This window comes from Ptychodera flava, chromosome 12 (genome assembly GCF_041260155.1).
Source record: "Ptychodera flava strain L36383 chromosome 12, AS_Pfla_20210202, whole genome shotgun sequence".
NCBI lineage: Eukaryota > Metazoa > Hemichordata > Enteropneusta > Ptychoderidae > Ptychodera > Ptychodera flava.
The window spans coordinates 3,642,358-3,669,750 of NC_091939.1; the positions used below are offsets into that span (position 1 = coordinate 3,642,358).

The 27,393-nt window shown below is 35.5% G+C and overlaps 1 protein-coding gene across 1 annotated transcript in view; it reads left to right on the forward strand.

Annotated features, from left to right (window-relative positions):
* Window positions 1-17,946, forward strand: part of LOC139144730 (nucleoredoxin-like) — a 47,792-nt gene extending 29,846 nt beyond the window's left edge. Inside the window, exons 2-8 of the mRNA XM_070715455.1 lie at window positions 12,072-12,225; window positions 13,113-13,210; window positions 13,910-14,114; window positions 14,646-14,734; window positions 15,767-15,857; window positions 16,630-16,751; window positions 17,300-17,946. Coding sequence (XP_070571556.1) covers window positions 12,072-12,225; window positions 13,113-13,210; window positions 13,910-14,114; window positions 14,646-14,734; window positions 15,767-15,857; window positions 16,630-16,751; window positions 17,300-17,488 — 948 coding nt within the window. The 3' untranslated portion in view covers window positions 17,489-17,946. The remainder of the gene's footprint in view (window positions 1-12,071; window positions 12,226-13,112; window positions 13,211-13,909; window positions 14,115-14,645; window positions 14,735-15,766; window positions 15,858-16,629; window positions 16,752-17,299) is intronic.
* The last annotated feature ends 9,447 nt before the right edge of the window (window positions 17,947-27,393 follow it).

Below are 27,393 nucleotides of genomic sequence, written 5' to 3' on the forward strand. Positions count from 1 at the left end.
AGTCTGAGCAAAAAGCGTACATTTGTTTATTCACGTGTGCCGTTACTCGAGCCATACACTTAGAATTAGTCGCAAACCTCAGTAGCGAGACATTTTTACGAGCCTTCAGGAGGTTCGCCGCCAGACGCTCCCTGCCGCGCAAAATTATGTCGGATAACGGATCCACATATTTATCAGCCGCGGCGGAAATAGAAAACATGATGAAATCAGTACCAGTATGAAACTATTTTGCAAACTCGCGCGTGGAATGGACTTTCATTCCAAAACGTGCTCCGTGTCATGGTGGCTTTAGGGAGCGACGTATCGGCTTGACTAAAACTGCCCTCAAAAAGTTCATGGTCGATCGTTCGTATCAGTCGATGAGTTACAAAGAGTTCTTGCTTAAATCGAAGCTACGTTGAACGATCGTCCACTGACTTATCTTTCAAACGACTTCAACGATCTTTCACCCTTGACCCCCTTCACACTTGTTGCATGGTCGTCTTATCACAACTTTGCCATATTACTCAATCGATGAAGATGAGCTAAATGACCCAACATTTGGTAGCCAAGAACGCTCCAGAGGAGATCAGGGTATTTAGGCAAAATTCACACTCATTTCTGGAAAAGATGGTCTCAAGATTACTCAACACATTGCGTGAAAGAGATCGAATTTCAGGGAAGGGAGCCATTCAGAATCAGATAAGGGTGGGTGATGTTGTTCTAGTGGAAGACAAATCTGTCCCACGGATAAGGTGGTCTCTTGCCATTGTTGAAAAACTTAACACAGGAAATGATGGTTTAGTGCGTTCCGCTTGCATCAGAACGCGTACCGGCAAAACTAGTAGACCTATCACTAAATTGTATCCATTAGAAGTTAATTCAGAAGTTGAAAATAATGAAACGTGCGCCGACGCTGACGAAGGTGCACATACTACAAATAGTAGCGTGATTAGTTCACGACCAGTTCGTGAAGCGGCTATGAAAGCCCGTCAACGACTAAAGGAAATGTCATCAATTCTGTATTAGTAAGTTTTTGTTTCAGACTCGCATTCACTATCTTCAGTGACTGCTTTGTAGTTTTAGAGTTTTACTTTAGTTTGTGATATTTGTAACTTTGAACTTATTTCAGTTGTGATTTCATTTTGACGTTCGCTATGAACATCCGTTAGATTGTAACTTACAGTTATTTTTTGAATTAGAGATTAATGTAACGTTTACACAAAGTATTTCCGTCATCTTATTTGTAGTTTCTTTCTGTTAAAGCTTATAACGAACCAGTACTGTAAGAAGGATTTAATTAAGTATAGTTTATATAAGGATTTGCATTAGAGTTCTCTTTGAAGTTTGTATCACGCGCCACAAACAGAAGCAGATTGTGATTTAATCCGTACCAGGCGTACTTTCTTATCAAGCATGATTAGACACCAACCGCCATTGATCTTTCAGATTATTCTTTCCAATCTTACGCTTATCATAGACACTTTACTCTTGAGATTTATTTCGTGTTGTTTTTTTGCATTTTTGAATTCAGTTGTGTAAGATTTTTGAAACTCTTTATCTTGCTGGCGGGAGGATGTTGGGAATCACGTGTATGGTGTAGCTCCGCCCACCCTTTCCTTTACTAATTATGTAGATTATGCATTGGGTGTCATTAGTTAGTCGTGTCATTCATTGATTCTAATGATTATTTATACTACACTGTATATATGGACCTGTGATAGTAATAAAGGTCAAGATTTGAACTTGGTCATACTAAGACACAATACAAAGCTGTCTCCGGCCTATTCTGTCTCTCTCTAACCGAACCTATCCCCAAGTGTGTACCCCACAAAATATTTAAAATGATGAAGTTAATAGTGGTTTTCACGTGTTCATCAGTTCTGTGTACTGGTACACCAATAGCTGTTGATGAATTCCTAGTAATAGTCATATAATAACACAAAGTAATGAACACATCCAAGATGAGATAATCAGTTCAGTGGCAAAACAAACACACAACTACCAGGAGTCAATTGACAATGAAATGTTCCACTTGCTTTCATTGGCTGATGGATTCTGTCAGGTCATCAACACTGTTTATTTATCCAGTATTTTTAAAACAAACTTAGACAGTTATTATAACAGCAAGATTGGATTGCCATCTTGAAGGACACAGAACACCAACAAGCCAGGGAACATTTCAACTTTACCCAGATGTTCATAGTGGAGGTACATGTAATTCCTCCCAGACCAATGACCACTAATTGGTTTTACTGAACATGCCGGTAATTGTTTGGTCTCATTAACCTACATTGAACAGTGTCACAAACACAGCCTTGTTTTCTATTGTGTCGCTTGCCATGCTGTGATTGTACATGATTGTACATGTACATGACATTTTACAATTTTAGAAAGAGGAAGATCTAAAATGATGGTTGCAGTATAGTTTGTAATTAATTAATGATAGATAATGAAGATAACATTGGTAGAAACTTGCTTCAGTAAAGTGTTTTATGAACTGTAAGTCTATAAATAGAAATTAATAGGTCAATCTAAAGACAAATCTCTTCATTCATCTACATAAATATATGCAATAAATATTGTTGAAAATCTGACATGAATTAGCCAAGGTAGCAATCAGCATCAATCAAGTTTTATCCAATTGCTATTAGGATAAATGTTCAATTGATCTCTGAAAACTTCAAGAAAGAATGTTCAAATTTCACTAATGTAGCAGTACAAAATAAATACACCCTACTGCTCACCAACATCCCTGTATCATGTAAGTCTAATGACTAACTTGTAATCTTTAATGATATACTGACCTACTTCCCACAGTGCCTTGCGATTGACTCATTCCACTGTCGAGATGCACTTTCATTCTGTGATCAGCGTTGCTTTCTTTGATGACTGACAAATCAGAACATAGAACTTAATTATCTTTCTTTTCACACAGCTGTACCTCTTAATAGCTTGCCTGCCAAGTTACAATATGGTTGCTTCAATCATATCCATGCACTATGTTGGGGCATAGACAGTACCCCCTTCTACTGTCTATGGTTGGGGTCATAGTACTTTTTGATAACAGTGGTTTAGGATAAGGAACTTATTGCATATGATATTGATGTGGATGAATGAAGATATTATGAATGTTCAAAACTATGCAAACCCATAAATAACATGCTTTCTTCAGAAATGAGCAACTCCATGATTGTGAATGTCACAATGTAAAACACACTAAAACCTAGTGATTACTGGTGGCAGCAGATTAAACCTATTTTGTTGTACCTCAGTAAAAAGCTACTGATTTTGAATGGCACTTTGAACCCACTGTATTGCTTACAAGATACTACTGATTTGAGTTTGACTGGATTAGACCTACTAAGGCAGGGTTTTCTCTTGACTGCGCGATTGCGCAAATTGCGCATTTCGAGTCATTTTCTGCCCTTTAAAAGTTACTGACTGCGCGAAAATCGCGCACAAAACAAAGGACACAAATACGCCCATATGATGGTGACCCTAGCGCATCAAATAGTGTAGTGACCTGTAAATTTGCTGTTGTTTTTGGCCAGAATACTGCCTCGGAAAAGACAATATATCGCCTGTCATTCAACTTTGGTGACGTGCATCGAAAGAGAACTGCCAAGGACATAGTTGTAGTTCAGTCTCCATGGATACTAGTGCCATTTTATGTTCATGTTTTGATAGGATATGTTGTTTAATGTCATTAGTAAGGATTAAAAAATGCTGCCCCCTAAAATGTCAAGTCTGCCCCTAATTTTGATGAATGGGGCAGAAAGTGCCCCTTCAGTGAGCATGCAGAGAAAACACTCTAAGGTACAACTTACTTAAAACTTACTGCAATGATTGTGATATAAGAACAAGGATTTCAACAAATTCAATATTTATTGCCATACAGGATGATGTAATCTACAGGACATACCACACTGACCAAACTTCCAAATCAATCCAATAACTGATTGGTATTTCATACAACAGTGACATGCAGCTGCCTGATAATTTTCAATTTCCAGAAAAAGTCCTGATTAAGATCTACAGTTCTTAGATGTTTATTTTCTAGGCTGCATGAATAAAACAGCATCAAGCTAAACCACCCACACATTTCTAATAATTTGAAAGTATAAATGTATTATTAATGAGAAATGCTCAAAACTTTACAACTGTACTTTATGATTTTTTTCATTGTTAATTGCAGATATCAAGCTGTAAATGAAATTTGATTAGCAAAGCAAACATTATACGTAGCTTTATGATAGTACTTTATGTTTTAAAATTGAGAACATCCTTCACAAATTATAACTATCTGTCAATATACTATGTTTGTATCATAATGAAAATTTTCAGTTCACAGGAATTGGTTGTTTGACATTGTTTTTATTGCACTGTATGAATTATGGTTAATACCATTGCTGAAAATATAATTTTGGTCTACTTTTGGACCTTGGACACTGAAACTGCACAAAATCAACAAACTGTGGACTATTGTGACTTTCGTTGAGTGAATAAATTCTAAGAAACGACTGTTGAGAAGTGGTCAGTAATGGCTGATTTGCAAAATACTTTGACATCTTAAGCTATTGGTATGTGGGAAAGCATAATGAGTTGTACCAAAACCTTGATGAGATTGTATAAGGATGTGAATGTATTGCAGGTATTTAGTGACAAAACAGACACACTCAGATTTGTTGAGGCATACAAGTGTGCAGGGAAGTATCCATTCATACTGTCATAGCTGGATGACTACAATTTTTCCTCTTCTGCAATCTAACTAGAGTATCTGGACGTGTTGGGACTCTGTAATTTTATCATGGAACACTAAAAGTCTTGTCTCCATCATTTCTAATATCAACATCTCATCAATAACAGTTCGATAATGATGACAATATTTGTGGATAATCATGGGTGTTAGTCTAACTCTATATGGTTACTAAAAGGTCAATGACCTTCATATGTATCAATGGTATTGTTAGGAGAAGACAGTGATGTGAGAGTGAAGTCTGTGTTATTATCAAGGGACACTGCTGGTACTATCACCGGTATATCTTTGATCATATCAAAGCCATTAATTACAGCAGGAAGTAAACTTTTTTTATTGCTGGAAAGCTATCATTTGATTTAATCATTCAACTATGAAATGTTACAACATTACCACAACAGATGATCTTAATCAAGCTACTTACATGACAAAATATGCTTTTTGTTCAGCTTTCTCTTCATTGCAATATCAAGCAACATAATTTATGTACCTTATCATCACAGCTCCAATGAAATACCCCACCTTCCTTTCCCACAATGCCTCACTTTCAACACTGAAATGCCCATGAAATGTTTCACACAAACATTAGGATCACTCCTTTGGTCCCTTGATGTGATGTTAATTTCGGCTCCAATTTATAAGGAGGAGGGGCATTGTGTATCATAATTGACAAATAAAAATTGCATGTTCTAAAAGTTTGACTGGTTGACTTTTCCGCTTTTCCGAAGATTGTCCAATCTTTAAATACGCACAAAAGTATGTCACAGCTCCCCTGATAGTGACAGTGTGACAGGGCCTCTGTTTGTTTAACATTGTTAGCTTAGTTTGTGCAGAATCATTTCAGTTTTGTTTTGTGGTCTTGTATCCCTACTTTGAATATAGGGTTCATTGCCCCTTGCTGTGCAGTCAGGGACACCAAGCCATGTCTTACCTGGTGCTAGGTCTGGTGGCAGAAACAGCCAATTTAAATTGTCATCAGCAAATCATTGATTCTCCAGCCGCATGTACTTTTTGGTCAAAATACCCCTGTGAATATCTCCCATAATTCCAATTGCATATCCAGTACAAATGGGGGAAAGGCCTTAGGATTGGCCCTTTAAAGTGCTGTACACAGCATGAATCTACAATATTAATGAACTGCAGGTACATGACTAAAGCTATTATATCAGGTGTTTATGTTTCATAGTTGTACTGTATTTGGTTGAGAAGTACATTGTTGTAAAACAAGTCATTCATGTGCATTTCATGATTTGTAAATCTTCGTCCCAAGAGTGGGGAGCTGTACTTTTTCAGTTGAAATCTCTGGATAATTTTACCCAAACCTGATTATTTTGACTTAAAATCTCATATAGATGAAAATCCTTTTTAAAAATAATCTTGCAGAGTCTGATTGAAGTGTTTTCAGCTCTGTAATATTGTAGAGAAAAGAATTTCTTTCAGTTTGACCGATTATCGTGTTATAAAGATACACATACTGAACTGTACACCTACCCGGTATGTCTAGGAAACACCATTGGATTGTATTACAGAAGTCATCATGGTGTCATAAGCCCAGTGCAGAATTTCACTGATTAACTTTGAACTCTGTAAATCTAAAAATAAAGTCTTGCTTTGTGCTCCTGATGTTGAAGTTTGAGAAGAAATTGTAAATTTGCATGTGATGAACACCAACTGTGATGCCATGGCGACATGATGCTGTGTGTTGTACAGGAAATCAATGACAAATTTTAACCTTCAGTGATTGACTGTAAATTTATCAGATCAAGTTATTAATTGTTCATTGACAGTATCAAATTACAGCACAATTTATTCCATAATCATTCACTTAGTTGTGACAAACCCACCCATTGCATGACAGTTAGTTTTCACTACTGATGCATTTTTACCGCCTCTGCTCAAAGGGTTAAATTTCAGAAGTTAAGAAGCTATAGAGGGTGATTTTAGGTTCACACTGACCCATATTAAACAGGCTAGATTCTAGACTAGTATCAGTCTGTAGCTATTTGATACATATTATCAGGCTAAATTCTAGACTAATATCAGCCTGTAGCTGTCTGATACATAACGTATTATCAGGCTAAATTCTAGACTGCCGGCAGTATGAGCCCATGGTTGTCTTGTGCTGTACAATTTTAAAGGGAAGTGGTCATTGGATCTGCTCATGTGTGGCTATCTTGTTTACAAACAATGCATTTCATGCACTGCTGGTATATATAGATGCATCGTGTCAACATAGCTGCAACATTTAAATTTTGTAATGTACATTATGACAAACACTTTTTAACTTTCTCAACCATCGACGTACCCTGGATACAGTGTTTACATCGGTTGTAGGGGTCCCAGATGACCGTTGAGTGCAGTTCCGATGACTGCCTCCCTTTAATCAGTATTTTTGAAATTTCATCCTCAAGCCACTCTCTCTCATACTTAGGTAACATGATAACAGGGAAAAGCATTCTGATTTGTTTATCTGCATTTGTACCGTTTATCATTGGTTGAATTCATGTCAAATCAGTTGTTCCTTCACTCAATTTAAACTGTCATATATTCAAATATGACTCTGAATCCACCAAATCCACCAACCACACTGGCATATATTACATTGTACTCACAAATGTGAAAAAAGCTCTAAAATACGAGAATGGTCAGACATAACTTAGGAAACTGAATTCAAATCTTCTGTCCTTTAAAGAGGAAGGATTTAAAAGATTTGCAGACCATAATACAACACAACTTTTTTCACGTCCTGTTTATGGTGTGTACAACATCAAAATCTGTTTACAAAATCATCCTTCAATTACCGGTATTATTTAAGAACTGACATAAAATTTAGGATATATCGGTATATACCACATGATGATATTAGAAGGAATGAAATAATCCAAAGTTTGAAAGTGTACCGGTAGGTGGCACATTCCAAGACTAACTTGAGTTTTAAAATATGATTTAATAAAACTTCTAGACTTTTGGTAATAATCTATTTATTTATTTATTTATTTCAAGGAAGACCAACGGGAATAAGTCCCATTTACAGGCTCCATAAAATATGAATAAAAAATACATGAAGTACAATAATAATCATAACATATACCATGCATGTTATTCACGTTTTCATCACTAGAAGCATTATCAGGGTCATTATCATATCATTATACTTTATCATCATCATCATTATCATCAAAATGATTGTTATCAACATCATCATCTTCATTATCAACATTATTGTCACAATGTACTGGTATCATTATCATCATCATCATCATCAACATCATCATCACTATCATTATCTGAGATGTACATCATTGTCACCATCGCCGTATTGTCTTCATCATCATCTCCAACAGATGAATCCTGAAATAGAATATGTACAAATAAGTGTGTATTAACAGTTTTATACCAGGTGGCGTAGTGTCTTTTAAGGCCATATCTGCATGTAGACATTGAGTGAATTATCCATACCCAATAATTAGAGCTACTGGCTAGGGAGTCCAGTGAGTGTGTTGACAATATGAACCCTGCAGACTCTCTGTGTCATGCATTTTTATCACTGACTGTGAAATACCAATCCCTCTGGAGTCTCAGAGTGTACTGAAAATTGATCTTGCTTGTCTGGCAGTTGAACATCGTTCCTCTGAACAGCATCTCATTTGCATGCAGCCAGTTTAACCATGCTGTTTCTTAAGTGGCATACAAACTATTTGACAGCCACACTGAAATCCTCTAATATTCCAATCTTGTTTGAATGGCAAGGTGGAAAATTTGTTTTAGTGGCTGCTTTGATTTTATGACCTTTGAACTCAACTTGGTAGGCTCATCATTAGTGTCGGATCAATTGTACAAGAGCATTTTTACACAAATAGCAGACAGTGCCATTGGCATCAAGCTGCAATTTTTTTAAAAGCAAAACTTCTGTACAGTGATCCGGTCGTCACAATGACCAATTATGTGATTCTCTTCATCTTTGTTCATTGGAGATTTCATGCTTGAAACCCAGTGACTGGATGTGAAAGTGTTCATCTGGTCTACAAAATACCACGATATACATGTATCAGTTTGTAATTGTTCATCAAATAGTATACATTATTATACTAATACATAATTTAGCATATATACAAATTTCCTTTTCTGCCTAATTGTCCTTGAATCCTTTCCCCGCCTTCTGTTCCACAGTCAGTGAAAATGTTTATGATGTGACCTTTGACTCCAGGATATTTGAAAGCTTTTATCATGTGATTGAATACAAAAAGTTGCCTTGAACTTGAGTCTTACAAAATATATACATCAGACGTTATAACTTGATATGTTGTACAGACAGTGGAAACATTAAAAATAAAATGACACTTACCCAATACCAGGTTTACAATGGTGCTTTGCCATTGTCATGCATAACTTTACAAAATGAAGGATGTTCCTGTGTGTCAACCAAGTCAGCTAGGTTGCAAGTTGTGATGTTGTTTACATACTGTCTCTCCATAAACCATGGTTTGCTGTAGCTCTTCCCTTCTACCCCAAACAATATGTGTAAGTCAGAAAAGACTGGATTTTGAACAAGAATAACATTTTTTCTTGAAATGTTTTGAAATGTTTTGAAAGGCATAAAAAAAGAAACAAATTTAGTAATAAATGTTTATTTTTGAAATTTTCACCAAGCCTTTGAATCTGTGACTGTTTGATCTCAGCAACAGTGTATGATATAATCTATCTAATATGGAACAGGAAATTCAATGCCTTGGCAATGTGAATTCTCTGAAACAGATGTCTTGACTGTAATCAGTTTGTGAAGTGCCAAGGAAAACAAGATGAGAAATGACTGCTAGTATTGGTTTCCAACTCTTCATAAAACAACATGAGTATGACAGGTGTTTATATGCCAGAAAATGTTAAATTGGACAGATAATATCTGCTTTCAAATACTGAAAATGACAGCAAACTGAGTTTCCCATTATGGATTTTGGCAAACCTTTGGTAATTTGTCCATCATATCAAATACAGCTGCTGTAATTACCTCATCCTTGATCAAATTTTAGTAACAAATCTTGTGTGATTTGTGAAAGAAAATTCAGTCGCTGACTAAACTTTTCACATGGAAAAGTTTAATATTTAATGATGAACACATGTAAAAGTGTCTTCAGCTATGTGCCATTGATGATACAACACAAGCTAGACATGAAAGCAGAGTGCATTGGTAAACAAGCCTGACCTACAATATTGACCTACGGCTGTCTGCTTGTCTTGAAAGACACCGCAATTCATGTTTTCAATGGAGAATTGAGCAAACAATAAATGAAAACCTCCATGAAACTTGCCATACACTTTGCATGATATCATGAATTCGCGTTGTTTTGTATCAGACCCTGGACATTGCAGCATCACCATCATTGCCTTGAGGGCAAGGGAAATCTGAAACCAGTTGATTAGAAATGTGGCTTATCAAAAATGCTTGGAAATACTAACCATCAAAAAAAATACTTGGAAGACAATGGCTGCTGTACCCAGGGATATAAATTTTTCAAATGCAAAATGAAATATAATATCATGAGATGTGAGATATTCATCCATAGTCGTGTTTTAGAAGAAAATCGCAGGAAAATACCATGGAAAATGAATATTGATATGATCAATTTTGTATGAGACAATCTACTGTTGATAGGATTAAATTTGCAGAATAAAATCATCTATATAGCATAGTTGAAGAATGGAAAATAGTTTTATGAAATATAGATTTCAAATCTATTGAAAAAAATTTAAGATGATAGATGTATTTGTATTTACGTCTTAAAACATTTTAATAGCAAATTATCTCTGAGGGTTTGCTAATATCTGTCTATGAACAAGGAATTATGGGATTGTAAAAGTTGAGTTTTGTTCTTTCCAGGAGTGGTAAATAGACACGACATCACCAAAATAACAAATTCGTTGAAAATTTCTAGACATCACTGATATAAAAATAAACTAAAATATGTACCATACTAGAGGCCAACAAATCTTAAGTTCATGTTGTCTGTTGAACTCCACAAATTTTGCTGAGCATCCTGGAACATTGAACTTAGCATTTCAAATTGCAATCAAATTTTCCTAAAACTATTTGTGGTCTTTCAATCTTCAGATAGAATCAGTGATTAGAATTGAGTCAAATATTAAAGGTAGATAGATATTCTGCAAGTAACTGCGCTCATTGCTTTTATTTTGAAAAGAACAGCATCCATGGATTGTATTTGAGTGATTGCTTTGTACTGTACAATGCAAAATACAATTGAAAATTAGGACTTAGGGTACAAACAGAACGTCTTTAATGCCAGCAGTCAGTTACAGCTATCAGCAACTGTAAATGTATTTGTAGGTCATCAAAATATGCACACTGTGTAAATGACATTGAAACTCACTTATAATATACTGTCTCAATATTTCTACCAAAACAAAACAGAAACTTGATACTTTTTGATGAAACCGGAATCCGCATTCACTAATGCGTCCATAATGTGTTTTTTATGACTCATGCTTTGTAGCCAGCAAAGGTATTCAATGTAAACCAATTAAAGCTTATGAATTTCCTATGAATCATCGCTCAGTCTGTTGAAATTGTTTCTGTATTTTTGAAGAAAATTTTATTTCATTTTCCATCAGAGATAAATAGAACATTTGAAATACTATCTCCTGAAATTTCCAGTTCTCTTACTCTGAAATTTGATCACCTTATTCTGTTTGATCACATTTACATCTACAGTTGGCAAGATTGCATTATTAAGATCATGAAATGAAATAATCGTACTCAAAGACTGAAAATAAATTTTTGATACTATAAAATTTTGCTGCTTAGAAATTGTATAATTTACTGTCTTTTTATAATTTAAGCGTTTTGCAATTGTTACTGCCAACCATTACACGGATAGATTTGAGACAGGTATCAATATCTGAGGTCGTAGGTCGCTATTCTAAGTATGTGGTAGTGCCGCTGAACTATTGACGTGACAAGGCTGTCAAAATAGTCTGCCACTGGGGGCGCTGTGATCTTAATTCATGAATAGTCCATGGTCTTGGCTCGGGAGGCTTACATTTCAACTTATTTCGACTTGGAAATATTGTTTAAAGTTACAACTGTTGTTATTTTAAAAGATGGTTGGCATTATGTAAGATTTGAGAAAAAATATTAGGTCTGAATGTTGTGGTGGTGTAGGGTACTCTGCTTTATTTTTCATAAATTTACTGATAAAACTACAGGTTGATGCCCCACTGTATGAAACATTTGAGAAATTAGAAACATAACTGTAAGGACTATGTTCCTTCTCTAGTGCAATCAGAAAATGATCTGAATTTTTTCCTTTGTTCTTTTCAGGACAAACTTTCAAAGAAGTTTAAAATCCGTGGCATCCCAACATTCATCATCCTAGACAGTGTCACAGGTAAAACGATAACAGAAGATGGCAGATCCTGCATCACGGAAGACCCGGAAGGCAAAGAGTTTCCATGGCATCCAAAGCCTTTCAACGGTATGTGATGGAAAATTCCCGTCTCCTTATATCGGTTGATAAATCATCAGCATTTGAAAAAGTTGATCTAAGGCAAATCAGTTGAATGTTATAAGAACTCTGTTGTTGTTCATAGTTATCATCAATCATTGAAGTCACATGTCATCTCAAATGAAATGCTCCATCTTTTAGAAAGCTTACAAGGGAGAGAGAGGTACATGTAATAATAAAGTTGATGAATTACCATGATAACATTAACTGACTGAATGTGTTGCTGAATGGCCAGGGGCAGAATGTATGGATATCTCATAAAAATGACGCTGCCCATATCACAGAGTATCTTAACATGTCACTGCAATAGATGAGACGGCTGACGTTTTCTTTTCCTTACTTTATTAACAGTCATTTATCTTACAAGACAGGCAATTAAACGTGGTAAACTAGGTCTTTGCATCTTGAGGCTAGTATCAGTCACCGTTCATTGCTAGACAACAAGCAGCCAGATGTTTATGAATGCAAGAAAATTTGTGATAAATATTTGCCACATCAAGTATGAGCTGTATAGAAATGACTATTTCAGATCAAAAATTACACTTTCAATCAGTACAGAAATTGTTTTTGCTGGTCATCAGAAGTTTGTCACTACATGTATTGCAGTGCCAGTAAATATGCTCATGATTTTCACAGTTTCTTCAAGAAACTTATTTTTAGTGTACAGGTACTTCTCAATAATGAAAAGTTTGCTGTAGAAATGAAAAACAAAAGTTTAACACAAGGTTATCAATTTTACCATAGATTCTTATGCAAATATGTCATAGAATGCCACTTTTCAAGATATTAAGGGCTGAGAGAAATCTGCGATGGTTGTGATTGAGTCATCAGTTGTTTCCCTATGCTTTATTTTGCAGAGGTTATTGGAACAAAATTTGTGAACAATAAGAAAGAAGAGGTCTCGTTAGAATCATTGAAGGGAAAATTCCTATGCATTTACTTTTCAGCACATTGGGTAAGTAATTAAGTCTAGATACTGTGTCAGGCCTTCCAACCCACAATGCATTGCAACTAGCATCAAAGACAGTATGCTTTGTTTGCTTGAGGTAGTTTGTAGTTATTTTATAGCAGCTAGCAAATGTATTCAGTATAAACCATTGTGGCATTTTTCCAACAGAACAGAAAGAGAAGTGGCAAACATTACAATTTTTAAACCATGAGTTTTTTAGGAAAAAATTAATATTCAAGTGATCGTTTATCATATCAGTGTCATGGACGTTGACAGAGATTTTGCTCTCATCGTTAAAACGTCAGGAGTATCAATAGAGAGACTGTAGACTAATTTATGTACAGAACATTATGCAGGGTCTCTACAATCCTTGAAAGTCTTTGAATGTTCTTGAATCTTAAAGTCCCTGAAAAGTCCTCCAAAAGTCTTTGAAAACAAAAATGAGTCCATTTAAGTCCTTGAAAATTGATTCATACGCAACCCAAGATTTTTCAGAAATCATACAATGATAGTTCATGATATTGCAGAAATGATGTGTAAAACTGATGTATGGCAAACAGGATACCTTTAAAATGGTATAATACTCTGACAAAGTCATTGAATTCTAAGTGACTTGGAAAGTATGGACAATTAAAATTGATAAAAAACATTCTCACTCGTGCAATAAATTAAATCTGACACAGTTGCATTGTTACTTTATTGCAGTGCCCCCCTTGTAAAGCTTTCACGCCAGTCCTTGTAGAAATTTATAACAAATTGAAAGGGGAGAACAAACAAGTTGAAGTCATATTCAACAGCTCTGACCGGAGTGAAGAATCCTTTGACCAATATTTCAGCACAATGCCATGGTTAGCTGTGCCGTATGGAGACCCTAGAATCAAACAGTTATCCAAGCTCTTCCAAGTTAGTGGTAAGTTTCTCCGCACAATAATTTTAGAATTAATTAAATGTTTTTTGAAAATGTTTAAAGGCTATGTTTTGGTGTATGGGATAAAATCCCCATTGTACCAAGTTTATGTTATTTTTGTCACATGACAAGATATTGTCAGTTATTTTTATTGTAAAATCATGAGGAGTGATAGGCTGTCAGGTCCCCCATGTACAGTGGTTACATAGTTTCTGCTTCATGTGATTTTCATTGTCATTCCGGAAAATCACATTTCCAATATTTTTCCAAGATTTGGGCAGATATGTCATTCAAATTGGTTTTTAGGTCTGTTGTAAATTCATGCAAATCTGTCACACGACAGTGTTGATACAACAGTGGGAGTACAGATAAAATGACTTGGAATACGAGGAAATGTCTATTAACTCCCAACAAGTAACAGAAAGGAAACTGATGTTCTTGATCCATTGCATGAACAGAGTGATATTAAAAGGAGATCTCAGTTTTCACGTCATGTTATATCTCAAATCAATATGCTATGGATTTATTTGGCAGGCATTCCGTCACTTGTCGTCATCAATGAACACGGAGAAGTCATAACCAAAGAAGGCAGGACAGCTGTTGCTATAGATCCTGATGGAAAGGTAAGTTTGAACTTTCACCCACTTGAACTGATTGAGGACCTACCGTACATTGAGGACCCACTTGACATACTGAAGACATAATCTGGAAGCATACTGTTTACTTTCACAAATGTAAACCATCTTAGAAAGGTCCACCAGGGTTAAAATAAACTTGTTGAAGCTAGGATACACTTGTAAACTGTTTTGTTTGTGTAGTATACAACTATATGTAAATTAAGTTGTAATTTAATAGATCAGGTTAGAACATTATTCTATGATGAACATGTACATACATATACTCTCTGAACAAGACTGATAGGTGTTTGTATGTTTAGGGTTTACGTCTATGGACATATGAAATGATTTTGAAAACAAACCTGAGTCAAGTCTTTGACAGTTTACAAGACTGAATAAAGGCATCCATTGTTATATTATAACTGTCCATGTGGCTGCAGTATGTGTGTAGTCTATGTTCCCCAGTGGTCCTATGCTTCACACTTCATCTTGTCTTTCAGTTTTTGACGTCACTTGTACTTGTTCCTAGTTGAATTGTGTACCACTGACAGCTGTGTGCAAACAGAGTAGTGTAGCAAAACAATGCACACGTGTTTGTCTGCATACTTGCCCTATATGTACTTGATTGCAATAACAGCCAAAAGATAAACATACAACATAAAACGAGAACCATAACAGAATTTCACACGAAGGGTGTACAACAAAAAATATTGAAAATACAATCGACAATATAAAGAAGAGTACTGTAACAATGAATTTTATACATCTCAAGACTTATTAGGTTAGACAGCAGTGAAATATCAAATCGGTCATGGTGACAATGATATGACGTACTGGTAGTATAAATAAATTTTCAACTTCACAGACTAAACAGGATATTGTCAACATATTGAGATCCATTTGTCTTCATGTAAGCCATTTTATGACTACATCAAACATCTCTGTAAAACCAGTGATTTATCTACAGAAACTTTAATACTGTAATCTGTCAGCTTTAACTCATTTCCACTATCCCATCTTGGTCTATTTTTCACACAGGAGTTTCCATGGTATCCAAAACCAGTGAATAACCTGACAGGGCACGCAGCTGGTGTACTCAATGATGAATCTTGTCTGATTCTATTCACAGGTAAGTAGTGAGAATGACACACACACATGCACAGACACACACATGGACAGACACACACATGGACAGACACAGACAGATACAAACATGCAGACAGACATAGATATGTTTCTCTGCAGCTGTATCAGTATAAGTATTGAAAACGCAATATTGAATCTTATCAAATGCTCAGTTTATGTCATATACATGCTGCAGTAAAATTTCATTTTTCACACCTCATGTAATCATTGCTTGTTAATTTATTTATTTACATTACTACTTATTTATCTATCTATCTATCTATGGATATGTTAATGATAATGATCACAAACAATTGCTGCAGCAGAGCATCTTGCATTCACACAGTGATTTTGGACGATTATGAGACACACACATCATAGCAATGTGCATCACTAAATCTTGCAAATATCAAATATTTGTTTCACAGTAGTACACCATGAAGATTTAACATTACCAGTCTTTTATATTTGAAGAAATTTGTAATTTTGTATTTGACACTTTTGACCATCCAACATGTGTTGATGATAAAAGAATAACTCGCAGCAGTTTTAAAAGTAGTGTAAGCAACCATATGAATTGTTGATTTTAGTCTGTACTTACAGTACTGTACATCAGTCTAATAATCTAGACATGCTTGATAGTTTTGTTGAATGAATACACATTTACATACATGTACGTATAGCACAACATACAATACCCGCAACATACTAAAGTGTTGATAAAACTCAGGCAGTAATTACCGTAACATTTAGTATCATGGTTGTTCTGTTGACAGAAGGGGAGGAGGCAGACATGACAGCAGCCACAGAAATAATCCAGCCTGTCGCAGAGGAAATCTGTAATAAATACAAAGATACCGGCGAGGATCCACCTCTGCTGTTCTTCATCGGTGGTGATGTAAGTTCTTTCTTTGACTAGATAATTTTCATGTTTATGGATGAGTAGCACAAGTTGATGTCATGCTGGAAAAGCTGATTTGTGGGAATTACATCAGCAGTGGAAATTTAATATGATAAGTGATCATCTGGATCATTAACACTGTAATTATGGAATATTATCACATGTAATTGGATCACTAAATTTGGTAATTGGGCACTCAATATGCATGCAGCAACTTAGAGACCTCATGGAACTGATATGATATGCGTAAAGATGCAATTTTGACCTCATTTTGTGACCATATATAACTGTAATTTAGCAATGTAATGGGAAGACAGAATTCTGAATGGGATCAATCCAGTGATCAATTATGTATCTCTAACCGTTTTCAACTTTTGTCCAAGCCTATTAATAGAATAGTTAGAAGGTTTGTTGAAAGGTTTCTCTTGATAATCTTTCATCGTCAAGTTCAAACGTAAAAGTCTGATCAAGAGAAAAGCCAGTGAGTTCACTTGTTTATCTTTGAGTTTGAACTGAACTTGTCACTTGTCATGTTCTTTCTGTAGGATGAAATTGTAGACTCAATCCGGGATTTCTGCGCATTGGATGACAAAGTTCCTCTGCTTACCATACTTGATATTCCAGAGCAATTTCTTTACATCTACGACGGCGAGGACATCACACCAGAGACAGTCAAGCAGTTTGTTGATGATTATCTAGCTGGTAGTCTCAAAGGCACCCCACTCCGTGGATGAAACCAACACTCTCACCCTCCCCTTTTTTGTACAGTTTGGGAAGAGTGCTGTGTAATTTTATACCTATTTATTAGCCTGGAATGGTGATAGGACACTCTTTTCAAAGAAACTACAGGATTCTAACACAGTGACCGTCAGGCAGAAAGAAATGATTGGGTCAGGTTGCTGTCTTCTAATCATCGTATTCAAAGTTTGTTTCATACAAGAAGTTGATACATTGAGTGGTAGATTAAAATCACTCTAAAAAGTCATATCTCTATTGCCATTAATCTCATGAATTTGAAAACATTTTTTTCAAAGGTTATGTCATAAAATTATAAATGTAGTTCATTTCTTGGTGCAAGCAAGAAAGGAATTGTCTAAACCAACAGGTCGTAATGATTCTGGGATGGTTAGATTCCAATTGTTTCCTTTACAATGAATACAATGTGAACATCCTTTGCTAGGAATTGTCCTGACCATTATCTGTCACAGTCAGTACAGTCAATTAATGAATCAACCAACAAGGTTCATATAGCAGCAAAATCTCCATTAAAAGTTCTGCACAACAATGCGTAATGGTATAAAGCACTCTGTTGGAAAGACAGGGTCCATGCTCAGCTAATCATTGCATAATCAGAGAAACTAAAACTCCATGAAGCAGTACTGTGAATGATATGAGAACAATGTGACGCATTCTTGTATGAAACAAACAAAACAACATAAAAAAGAAGATAAGTTGGAAACATTGCAACTTTGCATGTTCTGTCCAGTGTGTCCTTTTGAAGTTGTATTTTATTAAAGTAACTACAGCAAATGTCTTTTAAGCTTTTTCTGTCATATGAAGCAAAATTATTGGCCTTATATATGTGTCAATCATGAATATGCTTTACACCAGAGTGCCACATAGAGCTATTCCTAGGCCTCTGTAATATCCAGACATCTTTTTATCCTTCCGTAACTATCGTGAATGGCTGTTTTCCGACCTTTGACCTCTATGCATCATAAAAACATCCAATGCTTTTCAAGCTTGAAAGTTTAGCAGTAACTTGCACAATGTTTTCGTTGTAAGTTTTTTTATGCTATTGTCCATTATACATTTCTCTTCAAAGTACTCCGAGAAATGCCAGGGGGAAAAGCACCACAAAACTCCCAAACTTCTAGGATTTCTTCAAAAATGAGGTCTGTTCTCTTGTAAAAAAGCTCCAAAAGAAAAATTTTTATCTTTGAAAGGAAAATTTTAATCTATTCATCGGCAGTATGGTAATATGAGTTGATATGTAAATTAATAAATATTAGTAACAGAAGTAGATCAGTATTTCATTTCCTTTCACCATTACACAGCTCTTGTTTATGATTTCAGAATCATATACCAGTGGCGGTGAAATTTTCTTGTAAAAAATGACATATTTTACAGTATTATTCTGTATACTAAATTTTCATAAGAGCGTATATTTTCATGGTTTGTCTACCATGACAATGGGAACAATTATTATATTGGCTTTATTTTTACTTTTGACTGAGTTTTTTTTAAGTGAATTCATTAACATAGGTGCCAGTATACATTCAAGTCTTTATTTAGCAGCATAATGCTAATCAAAGATGTAATCAGATTGTTTTTTTAGTGTTCTTAGATTTACCAAAGCTGGAAATCAGAGTCCAGCTAATTCAAAAACCTAATGTTTACTGTACTGATCATACATATATGTACAAAAACTGGAAGCTTACAGTGCTTTTCACAAGTGCCCTCTGTCATCAGGAATCTGTGTTATCCTGGAAGGTGTTCGATCTACTGTGATGCCCAACAGGCGCCCTCTAGTGCTGATACTGTGACTGCCCTATTAGTCTATATGTAATTGTACAAGGACAATCATATAATGGAAGCTTCATGTTCAGTCCTGACAGCTTTTTCAATCAAGTTGCATAGTGTACACAATCAGAGTTTGAGATGTTTTCGATATTGCGATGTTTTGTTCTTAGCATTGACAATTTGCATTTCTCAATACAATACCAATTGTTATTTTAATATTTTCTCCTGGTACTTGAAAATTGCAAGAGAGGCATTCTATCTTCCTCAAACTTTCAACATACTGGTTAAACAAAAGATTTTAAGTATACAATTTTTTCACAAAGTTTGGCCATGAAATCATCATTAAACTGCCCAAAATACAATTTGGAGGAGTATGGAGTATTTAGTACAACAACTCAAATCTATGTCAATCATCCAAAACTTCAGATAATTTTCTGCTTTATAAGTTGTGATCTTTCTATCAATCATAAATCCAAAGGCAAAGTTTGTGATGCAGAGATAAATGCTGTACCATACTGTTTTGGAAATTTTTAACGTATGTCAATGTTTGTACACTGTCTTCAATAGGACATGATCAGTGATGCCAAAGTAGATTTTTTATACAGGAAATAATGCTGAAAACTGTTTTTAATCCAGTGTATGTCAGTGTTTGTGAGCTGTACAATTTTACAACTAGGTTTCCTAGAAAATTTAGCATTTACCTAGAAGATTCCATGTTCTTTTATGTGGTGCTGTATAGCACACCTCTTACAAACTCAACTTTCTCGGAATATTCTCTTTTGTAATAATGCTCTGTGAAACACCCCTGTAGGACTCTTTTGACTTCCCTTGTCGCGCTGGAATGGAGTTACAGAGCTCCAGATATTGGAAACAAATTGTGAATTGAAAGTTTGTCTGCATGGGCTCTCTCAAGCATTGCAAAATATACAATCATATTTGTTAAAGAGCTTTACAAGTAGCAAGTCTAAATATGCATCTAATGATATTTCCACTAGAAATTTAACAACATGTTATGTATCTTATTTTTAATAGCATTGTATATGAATATTATAGATGTGAAGATTCATGTCGTCGTGATCAGGGTACCGTATAGCATTTCTCACTTGTAAGATATACAGCACAGCTGTATCAAGTGTTGTTGACATTGAAAGCCTGTAGCATCTTTAAAGCCTCGGTTAGCCACTTTTTTCAGTATTTTTGCAAAAAGAAATAGTAGCTCCCCCTTTGATCAATCATTTAACCTGTTCACCCCCAGTGCCCTGTAAACAGGTCCACAATCACCATTGATAACAATGGGTTTAGGCCAAACCATTGTGGTGAAAGGGGTAAGTAAGAACTGATGAAACCTGTACTACAGGACAAAGATACTGGAAAGTTTCATAAAAGAAAATAAAGTTCAAACAGTGGTTTTAAAGATGTTACATTTTCAATATTAATACATGTAGAATTTATCTTGACCCAAGACTAGTAGAAGCTGTGAATGAATCGAGGTTTGTAAGACCGTGTGATTGATAGTAAAATTTAATGACAAAACGTATAACAATGTTGTGGTGGAGCATCGTATACACACACATAAATCAAACTGCCAAATTTTCCATCAGGTTTTGAAAACCTGAACCACTCAAGTCAGGAAATAAACTCCTCAAATTTTGCTCAAACTTCCCTTGAGGTTACTTTTTACCATTCTGTTTCACAGTGAAAAATAATATTCTGATTGATGCCAGTGGACAAAGTTTAATACCTTACATTTTATATCGATATTTTATATTCAAAATGGCTGCCAACCCTTTGTTTATTCTATGGAGGAAAAATTAATTTTTGATTTTCACAAAAACAAGACTGTTGAAATTTACCAAAAAGGAGTAGAAGAAAAAACAGAATAAAATTGATCAATTAATTTTATTTTCTTATTATTCTCTCTTGTTTTTAAATTTCTATATGTATTCAGTTTTCATGTAAGTCAAACCACCTCAAAGAGTCACACCTTGGTTCAAGGCCGACAAGTGATAATGTTTGATTTGGAAATGAATTTGTACATGAGATCAAATCACTCTCCTCAGTGATATGAACATTGATTCCAAGGCCCTTACGTCAAGCGATTTATAAACTGAGCGCCAATTATAATGTCACCATCTGATAATGAAGCTCGCATTCCTGTGTACCTGGCTCTGTAGTTATACTTTTGGAAACAATTTATCTTTTAATTGTTGAAAAAAGGGGAAATTAATTTAAACATGTCTTGAAACAGTATCCAACTAAAATAGTGTTGAAAGGAATATATATTCATTTTACTGAGACCTCCCTCTATAGAGAATAAACTACAGATATTAGCCACAAGAAAATATCTGTTCAAGGTGCCAGATCAACCTACCCTAATTTTTGGAGGCATGTTACCAAATACACACACTCATTGAGTCATTTATTTGCCTTCTTTCGCCTTAAAGGGACATAAGCTGTAACTTTTGACTTATTTTTCACTATTCTGTTTCAATGTATCAACTACAGAATTTCACTATAATCCAATCATCATGACCAATGCCCAGTGTCCTGCTTGCCAACGCGGCCTGTATATGAATAAAAATTTAATTTAAATAATAACAATGCAGATTATACTCATATAGAGTATATTTATGATCTAAATATTAGGAATTTCTCCATGGTTCAGGCCAGAAACTGCAGATGATACACGGAACAAACAAAATTTAAAAAATGATCAAAGTTACAGCTAATGGATCTTTAACATGCAACAGACATACATACATGCATGCATGCATATATATATATATATATATATATATATATATATATATATATATATATATATATATATATATATATATATATATATATATATATATATATATATATATATATATATATATATACACACAAAGGTTTCTTTATATTTGTCAAGTCTTCTCTGAGGAGCTGCAAATATTCAAAAAACCAGGTGACTTGCTTTGAGGCCGCAAATTATGGAAATCGTCTCGTTTAAGCAGCATGAGAATGTCGTAAATGAAATGAAAATTGACTAGTTTTATAAAAGTAAAATAACTGTAAAGACGAGTTCACAGTAGACAACGCGGGTCACCAACCTTACAAGTTTACTTGGCTTATTTACAATTAACACGATTGGAACTAATTTGGGATAACTGGATGGTGAAGTAGTGTCGATTTAATCTGTAACCTCATCCACTCTTCTTTTTAAGTTATACACTTGTTTTTTCGAGTAATTTGTAGTATTTCAACATTCACCTATAGGGCACCTAACACTTTTGATAAATTTAAAAAAATATGAAGATCCAATTATCCCAAATCAGTTCCAATCGTGTTACATAGTGTCCTACAAATCATGGCCGGGTGTTGCTTGTCTTGACAAATTTCCGCCAAATATTCAGGTGATGTGCCATTGTTTTGTGGCTAAATTTTTACCCTAAAAGAACACAATACCAATCACTTTTAAATGGTTAATGTTTACCAAAGCATATAGGTTGTTTCATTAAAAAGGTAGCCCAATCGGCGACTCTTAATTTGAACAAGGTAAAACAAGATTTAATGTTTCAATTGACCTCAAAGCAAGTCATAGTCATGTCAATTAGCTCATGCTAAACATGCAAGAGTGCAGGGTCGGAAACCCTTAAAGTTTTCACGGGGTTTGGTTCCACACGAGTTAGGATATTGATCCATTTATATTACCAATTATTCTGGATTTTCTTGCTAATTATAATCGATGAAAGCGCAAAATAGCGTAATGCATATGAACAAATGAAGAACCTGAAAAATTGAGAAATGCCTCGACTGGTAGAGATTTTATAGACAATTTCTATTAAACGAGTCAATGTTTGGTTTCATACTTGTATGTCTCCCGACAAAGCCGTGAGCAAACTCCGGTACTTGTGGATATTAGCGATGGCATCCTACTTTTTCTGAAACTAGATCAAACGAATATTCATACATTGCTGTCTCCCGAGGCTTCAAAATATTAAAATATTTGCCTTGCCAGATACTGTTGGTAGAATTGAATTTTCTCACATTTTTAATGGAGGCTGAATAGTATCGTCCCTTTTTGAACTCTGAGTCCCGGCAGAGCCACACGTCAAAACTTCCATAGTGTATTACCAGAAGTATTTGATATGTTGTTCTTACGAAATTTAGTTTCGTCCGTCGGAAATATCAGACTTTTTCCATACTAATCTAGGTGTCCTACTTTGTCGCCAACAGCTATTAGGCTACAGTTCCAACAACCCACAGTTTTCAAAGTAAGATCAACGATCCTTCTACCCTTGCTGGAATTATTCCCAGAGTTCCTTCAAGTTTTCAAAAGAGGTCTTGTGTAGAATATGACAGAATATCAAAGGGTCTGACCGTGTTTTAGTTTCAATGTCAATCCATCCACAATGCTATGTGCAGTGATGGGCATCTAATTTGTTAATATCATAAGTTTAGATTATTTTATGTGTATATTATATTTTATGTATATGTACATATTATTTTAGATCCTGTGTGAGCAAAAACACTATAAAATAACTGTACTTAGACGGTCAAGAATATATATCGTTGATTTTCTACTTATTGTATTATTTCAGACTAGTTTGCCTTCCGGTAACAAAAAAAAATGTTTGCCCGACAAAGCAAAATGGCAACAACGGACTTGATATTATACCGAAATCTCGCACCCCATGAGGGTGTTACCGCCGGCAGGGAGGGGAAAGGCTGCTCCTAGTCTAATGCCTAACCCCATCTCCAGGTCAAAGCCTGGTAGCCCCAGCACGAGATTGTCAGGTCGTGCCTGGGATACGCCTGACTATTGCACAATGTCTACAATCGCTCCTCTGTATTTAAATCACCCTGTGAACAGCAAAACTCTATCATCAGTTTGTTTCACATTTAGCATTCGACATCATGTTGAACCTTTGCATAAATTCGCATGGACAATTAGTTCCAAATTTAGCACACTGCATACTTAACACCGAATTAATTAACACCTTAAATGGACACTTTCACTGTTTTACTGTATGCACAGTCCACTGATATTGTACGTTTTGTAAAGATCGCGACATCAAAGGGCAAAAGGGCAAGAGCAAAAGAAATGAAACAGTCACTCTTGTGACTTGCGGAAAAAACACACCAAAGGCTATCATTAGAATAGATCTAGACTGACAGAGCAACACCGTTAGATTGCTGACCCTCTCTACGTTTTATAATTATTAGTTCACTTTATTTCGGATTAAATCAGTCCATATAATACTGATTTTACAGGCATGAAAAGTTTCTTTTGTATAATATTGTGTTGATAGAGAAATAATATTTTCTCTTGTATACCGTACCAGTTATCTTCATTTACATCGCCTCCCACTTAAATAGGGCGGCTAGTTTGTCCCATTACTCTTGGATTTTCACAAGGGATTGGTCAGGAATTACAGGGGGTGTGATTTGGGAATTGGGGAGAGTCATTTTTGCAAACCTTGCCAGTCAGGCTGCAATTATACACAGATAGATAACGATTTCTACTCTTCCACGTAATATACTTTTCAATTTAAAACTTCGGACGCTCATAATTATGTTGAATGTCTGTGTAATACAAACGTTATATGCATATTTATATTCACATTTTATTAGCGATGGACGTGCAAATTTCATTTACCTCAGCTGGACAAGATTTTCTACACATACAGCTCATTCTCGACTGGTGAACTATTGAACACTGAACTTTGCAAACATTTTGTATGCGCATCAATATAATGCGCATATAATTCAAGATCCAGGGCATCGCATCTTTCAAGAATAAATAGCCCAATATGACGACATCTTCGCGCCTCAGATGGAATGGTTAAAAAGTTAAATAATGAAAATTGGAATCACTGGGCCGTGAGGTGGGATCTGAATCCTAAAATGTTTGCATAAAACAGGGAACTCATGAACGATAAGCGTTCTTTTGCCATCTTTAGTTCCATCACAGTCACTTCACCAGCTGGTGATGGAGATCGGGCGACTGTGTTTCAATACCCAAAATTAGGAAGGTCCATGGCAGGCCAGCAGAAACGGTTGGGAGTTATTTTTATCACTGAAGTTAAGACAACTGTGCCTGCCAGAAGCAACATTTTTCGCAGCCTAAGTAACCTTGAAACTTCACGTAACTCTTGCGCTTTCATTTGGTCTAGCAAATGACGAAAAGGGAATGTTTATACCAGGACAAGTCTTGGCATACGATTACGTTGTACCATGGAACTTTGATGAATGAGATATATGTAGGGGTCTAGGTTATTTCACTAAGGGACTGTACAGAAATTACAGGGAGGGAGGACCGGTGTTTAAAACAAAAAAGTGGCCCTTCCCAATTTCCATGCGCAACAAACAGTGACCCCCCACGTGTCACAGTCAACATCAATAATATGTTATTATATTTGATATGTAATTAATGGCGTATAAGATGTGTCTCGTTCTACCAAATATGAAGGCTTTAGCACTTATAGTTACTGATTTATAGGCGTAGTTGTGAAATTGAGGTCAATGTTCATCCTGGTCAAGTGACATTTAGAAAGAAAACTTTGCTCATCTGTTATATATGTGCATCAGTAATGAGAGACAGAATGATATGAGGGTCAAAGGTAAATGGCAACCCCAAATTTAGGTGTGCATTTCAATACACACTAACCCTCTCGTACTCTTGTACAGGATGAAATATAGCCATAGCTTACCTACAGAGGTATAGGTCTGGTCAAATGTTATGGAAAATTCTGAAAGATAATACTGTAGAAATCTTCTTCTCAAAATTGACATGGCTTAAGATCTTTATATGTCCAACAAAATTCATGCATACAATTTTGATCGATCAATTTTTATGCAAATGCAGTCAATTTAAAGTTAAAATCTGAGATGGCTGCCAGTGAGAGGGTCTAAATATTATTGAGGTGGACTGTGAAGCATAGGCGAGGGTCACTGTTCGTCGCGCCTGAATATCGGGGAGGCATCAGTGCTTCATAAATTCTATGACGAGTGGAGGGGTCGGAGTCAGAAAAATGTAGCCCGGTTATTGAACCACTCATTTTGAGAGTGGGGATTTGGTTGAGCGGTTCTGTCTTTGCCTCGAGATCTCCGCTAGGCGACTGGTTGCCCTATATTGTGAGTTCGAACCCGATTTAAAAGTAGCCGTATTTTCTTGAAAACTACCAACAGCTATAACTGTAGACAGTTTTAAGTGCACTTTGACAACTTACTTTACTAACTTTTATTTTTAACTTTTATTTACTCACTTTTATTTGTAACTTGATAAACTTCAGTTAATTGTATTGTTTTTATCCAGTGTTTTCTCTTTTAGCTTCACGTTTGGATGTACTTTTTATCATTTTACTGTTTATTTTGTTTTGTAAAATGTGCTGAAACGTGTGTACTGCATTTCAAACAAGTTCTTAATAATGATAATACGGGTCACTGTTTTACGCTCACCGTCATTTTGAAAAGCACCAGCTCTCCCTCCCACTGTGTGAAACCAAATCAGTTACAAAAGTTGATGACTTTTGATCACTCCTTGCCATCAAACTTGAGACTGCGCCAAATGTATATTGCTTCATAGAGCGAAAGGCGGCCCTGCGTAATTTCTATTATTTTACAGGTTGACTCAAGCTAATTATCTTTCATATACAAATATTTTGATACAAATCAGAAGTCTGCATAAATTATAGCAAGGGCTACATACACTGATTTTGCATATCAGATATTGTATGTTTATCACTGTCTCCGTGGGTAACCAAAGCACTCCGCCACTATAGGGAAAATTGCGAGACTAGGGCGAAAAAGTGACGCTTTCTCGCAATTGGTGAGAATCTCTTGTCACTCTCACTCCTACTGGTGAGATAGTCCTGTGTTCTCTCATTGGGAAATCAAAACTAAACTTTCAGTTTTCGCAAACAGAAGACAGCGAAAATTTCATTTTACTTCAGAGCTCCCAAATGAGTAAATGGACTTACATATATGATAGATCAGAAACGAATTGAAACATGTTTGAGCGTCCAAATGTCCGTCCCCGTAGCACTTAAACTTGAATGGTTGGTGAATTCAAAGGTTGGAGGAAGTGCGCCGCTCACGGCAGTCGCTCAATAAGCGTCAAAACTCCATT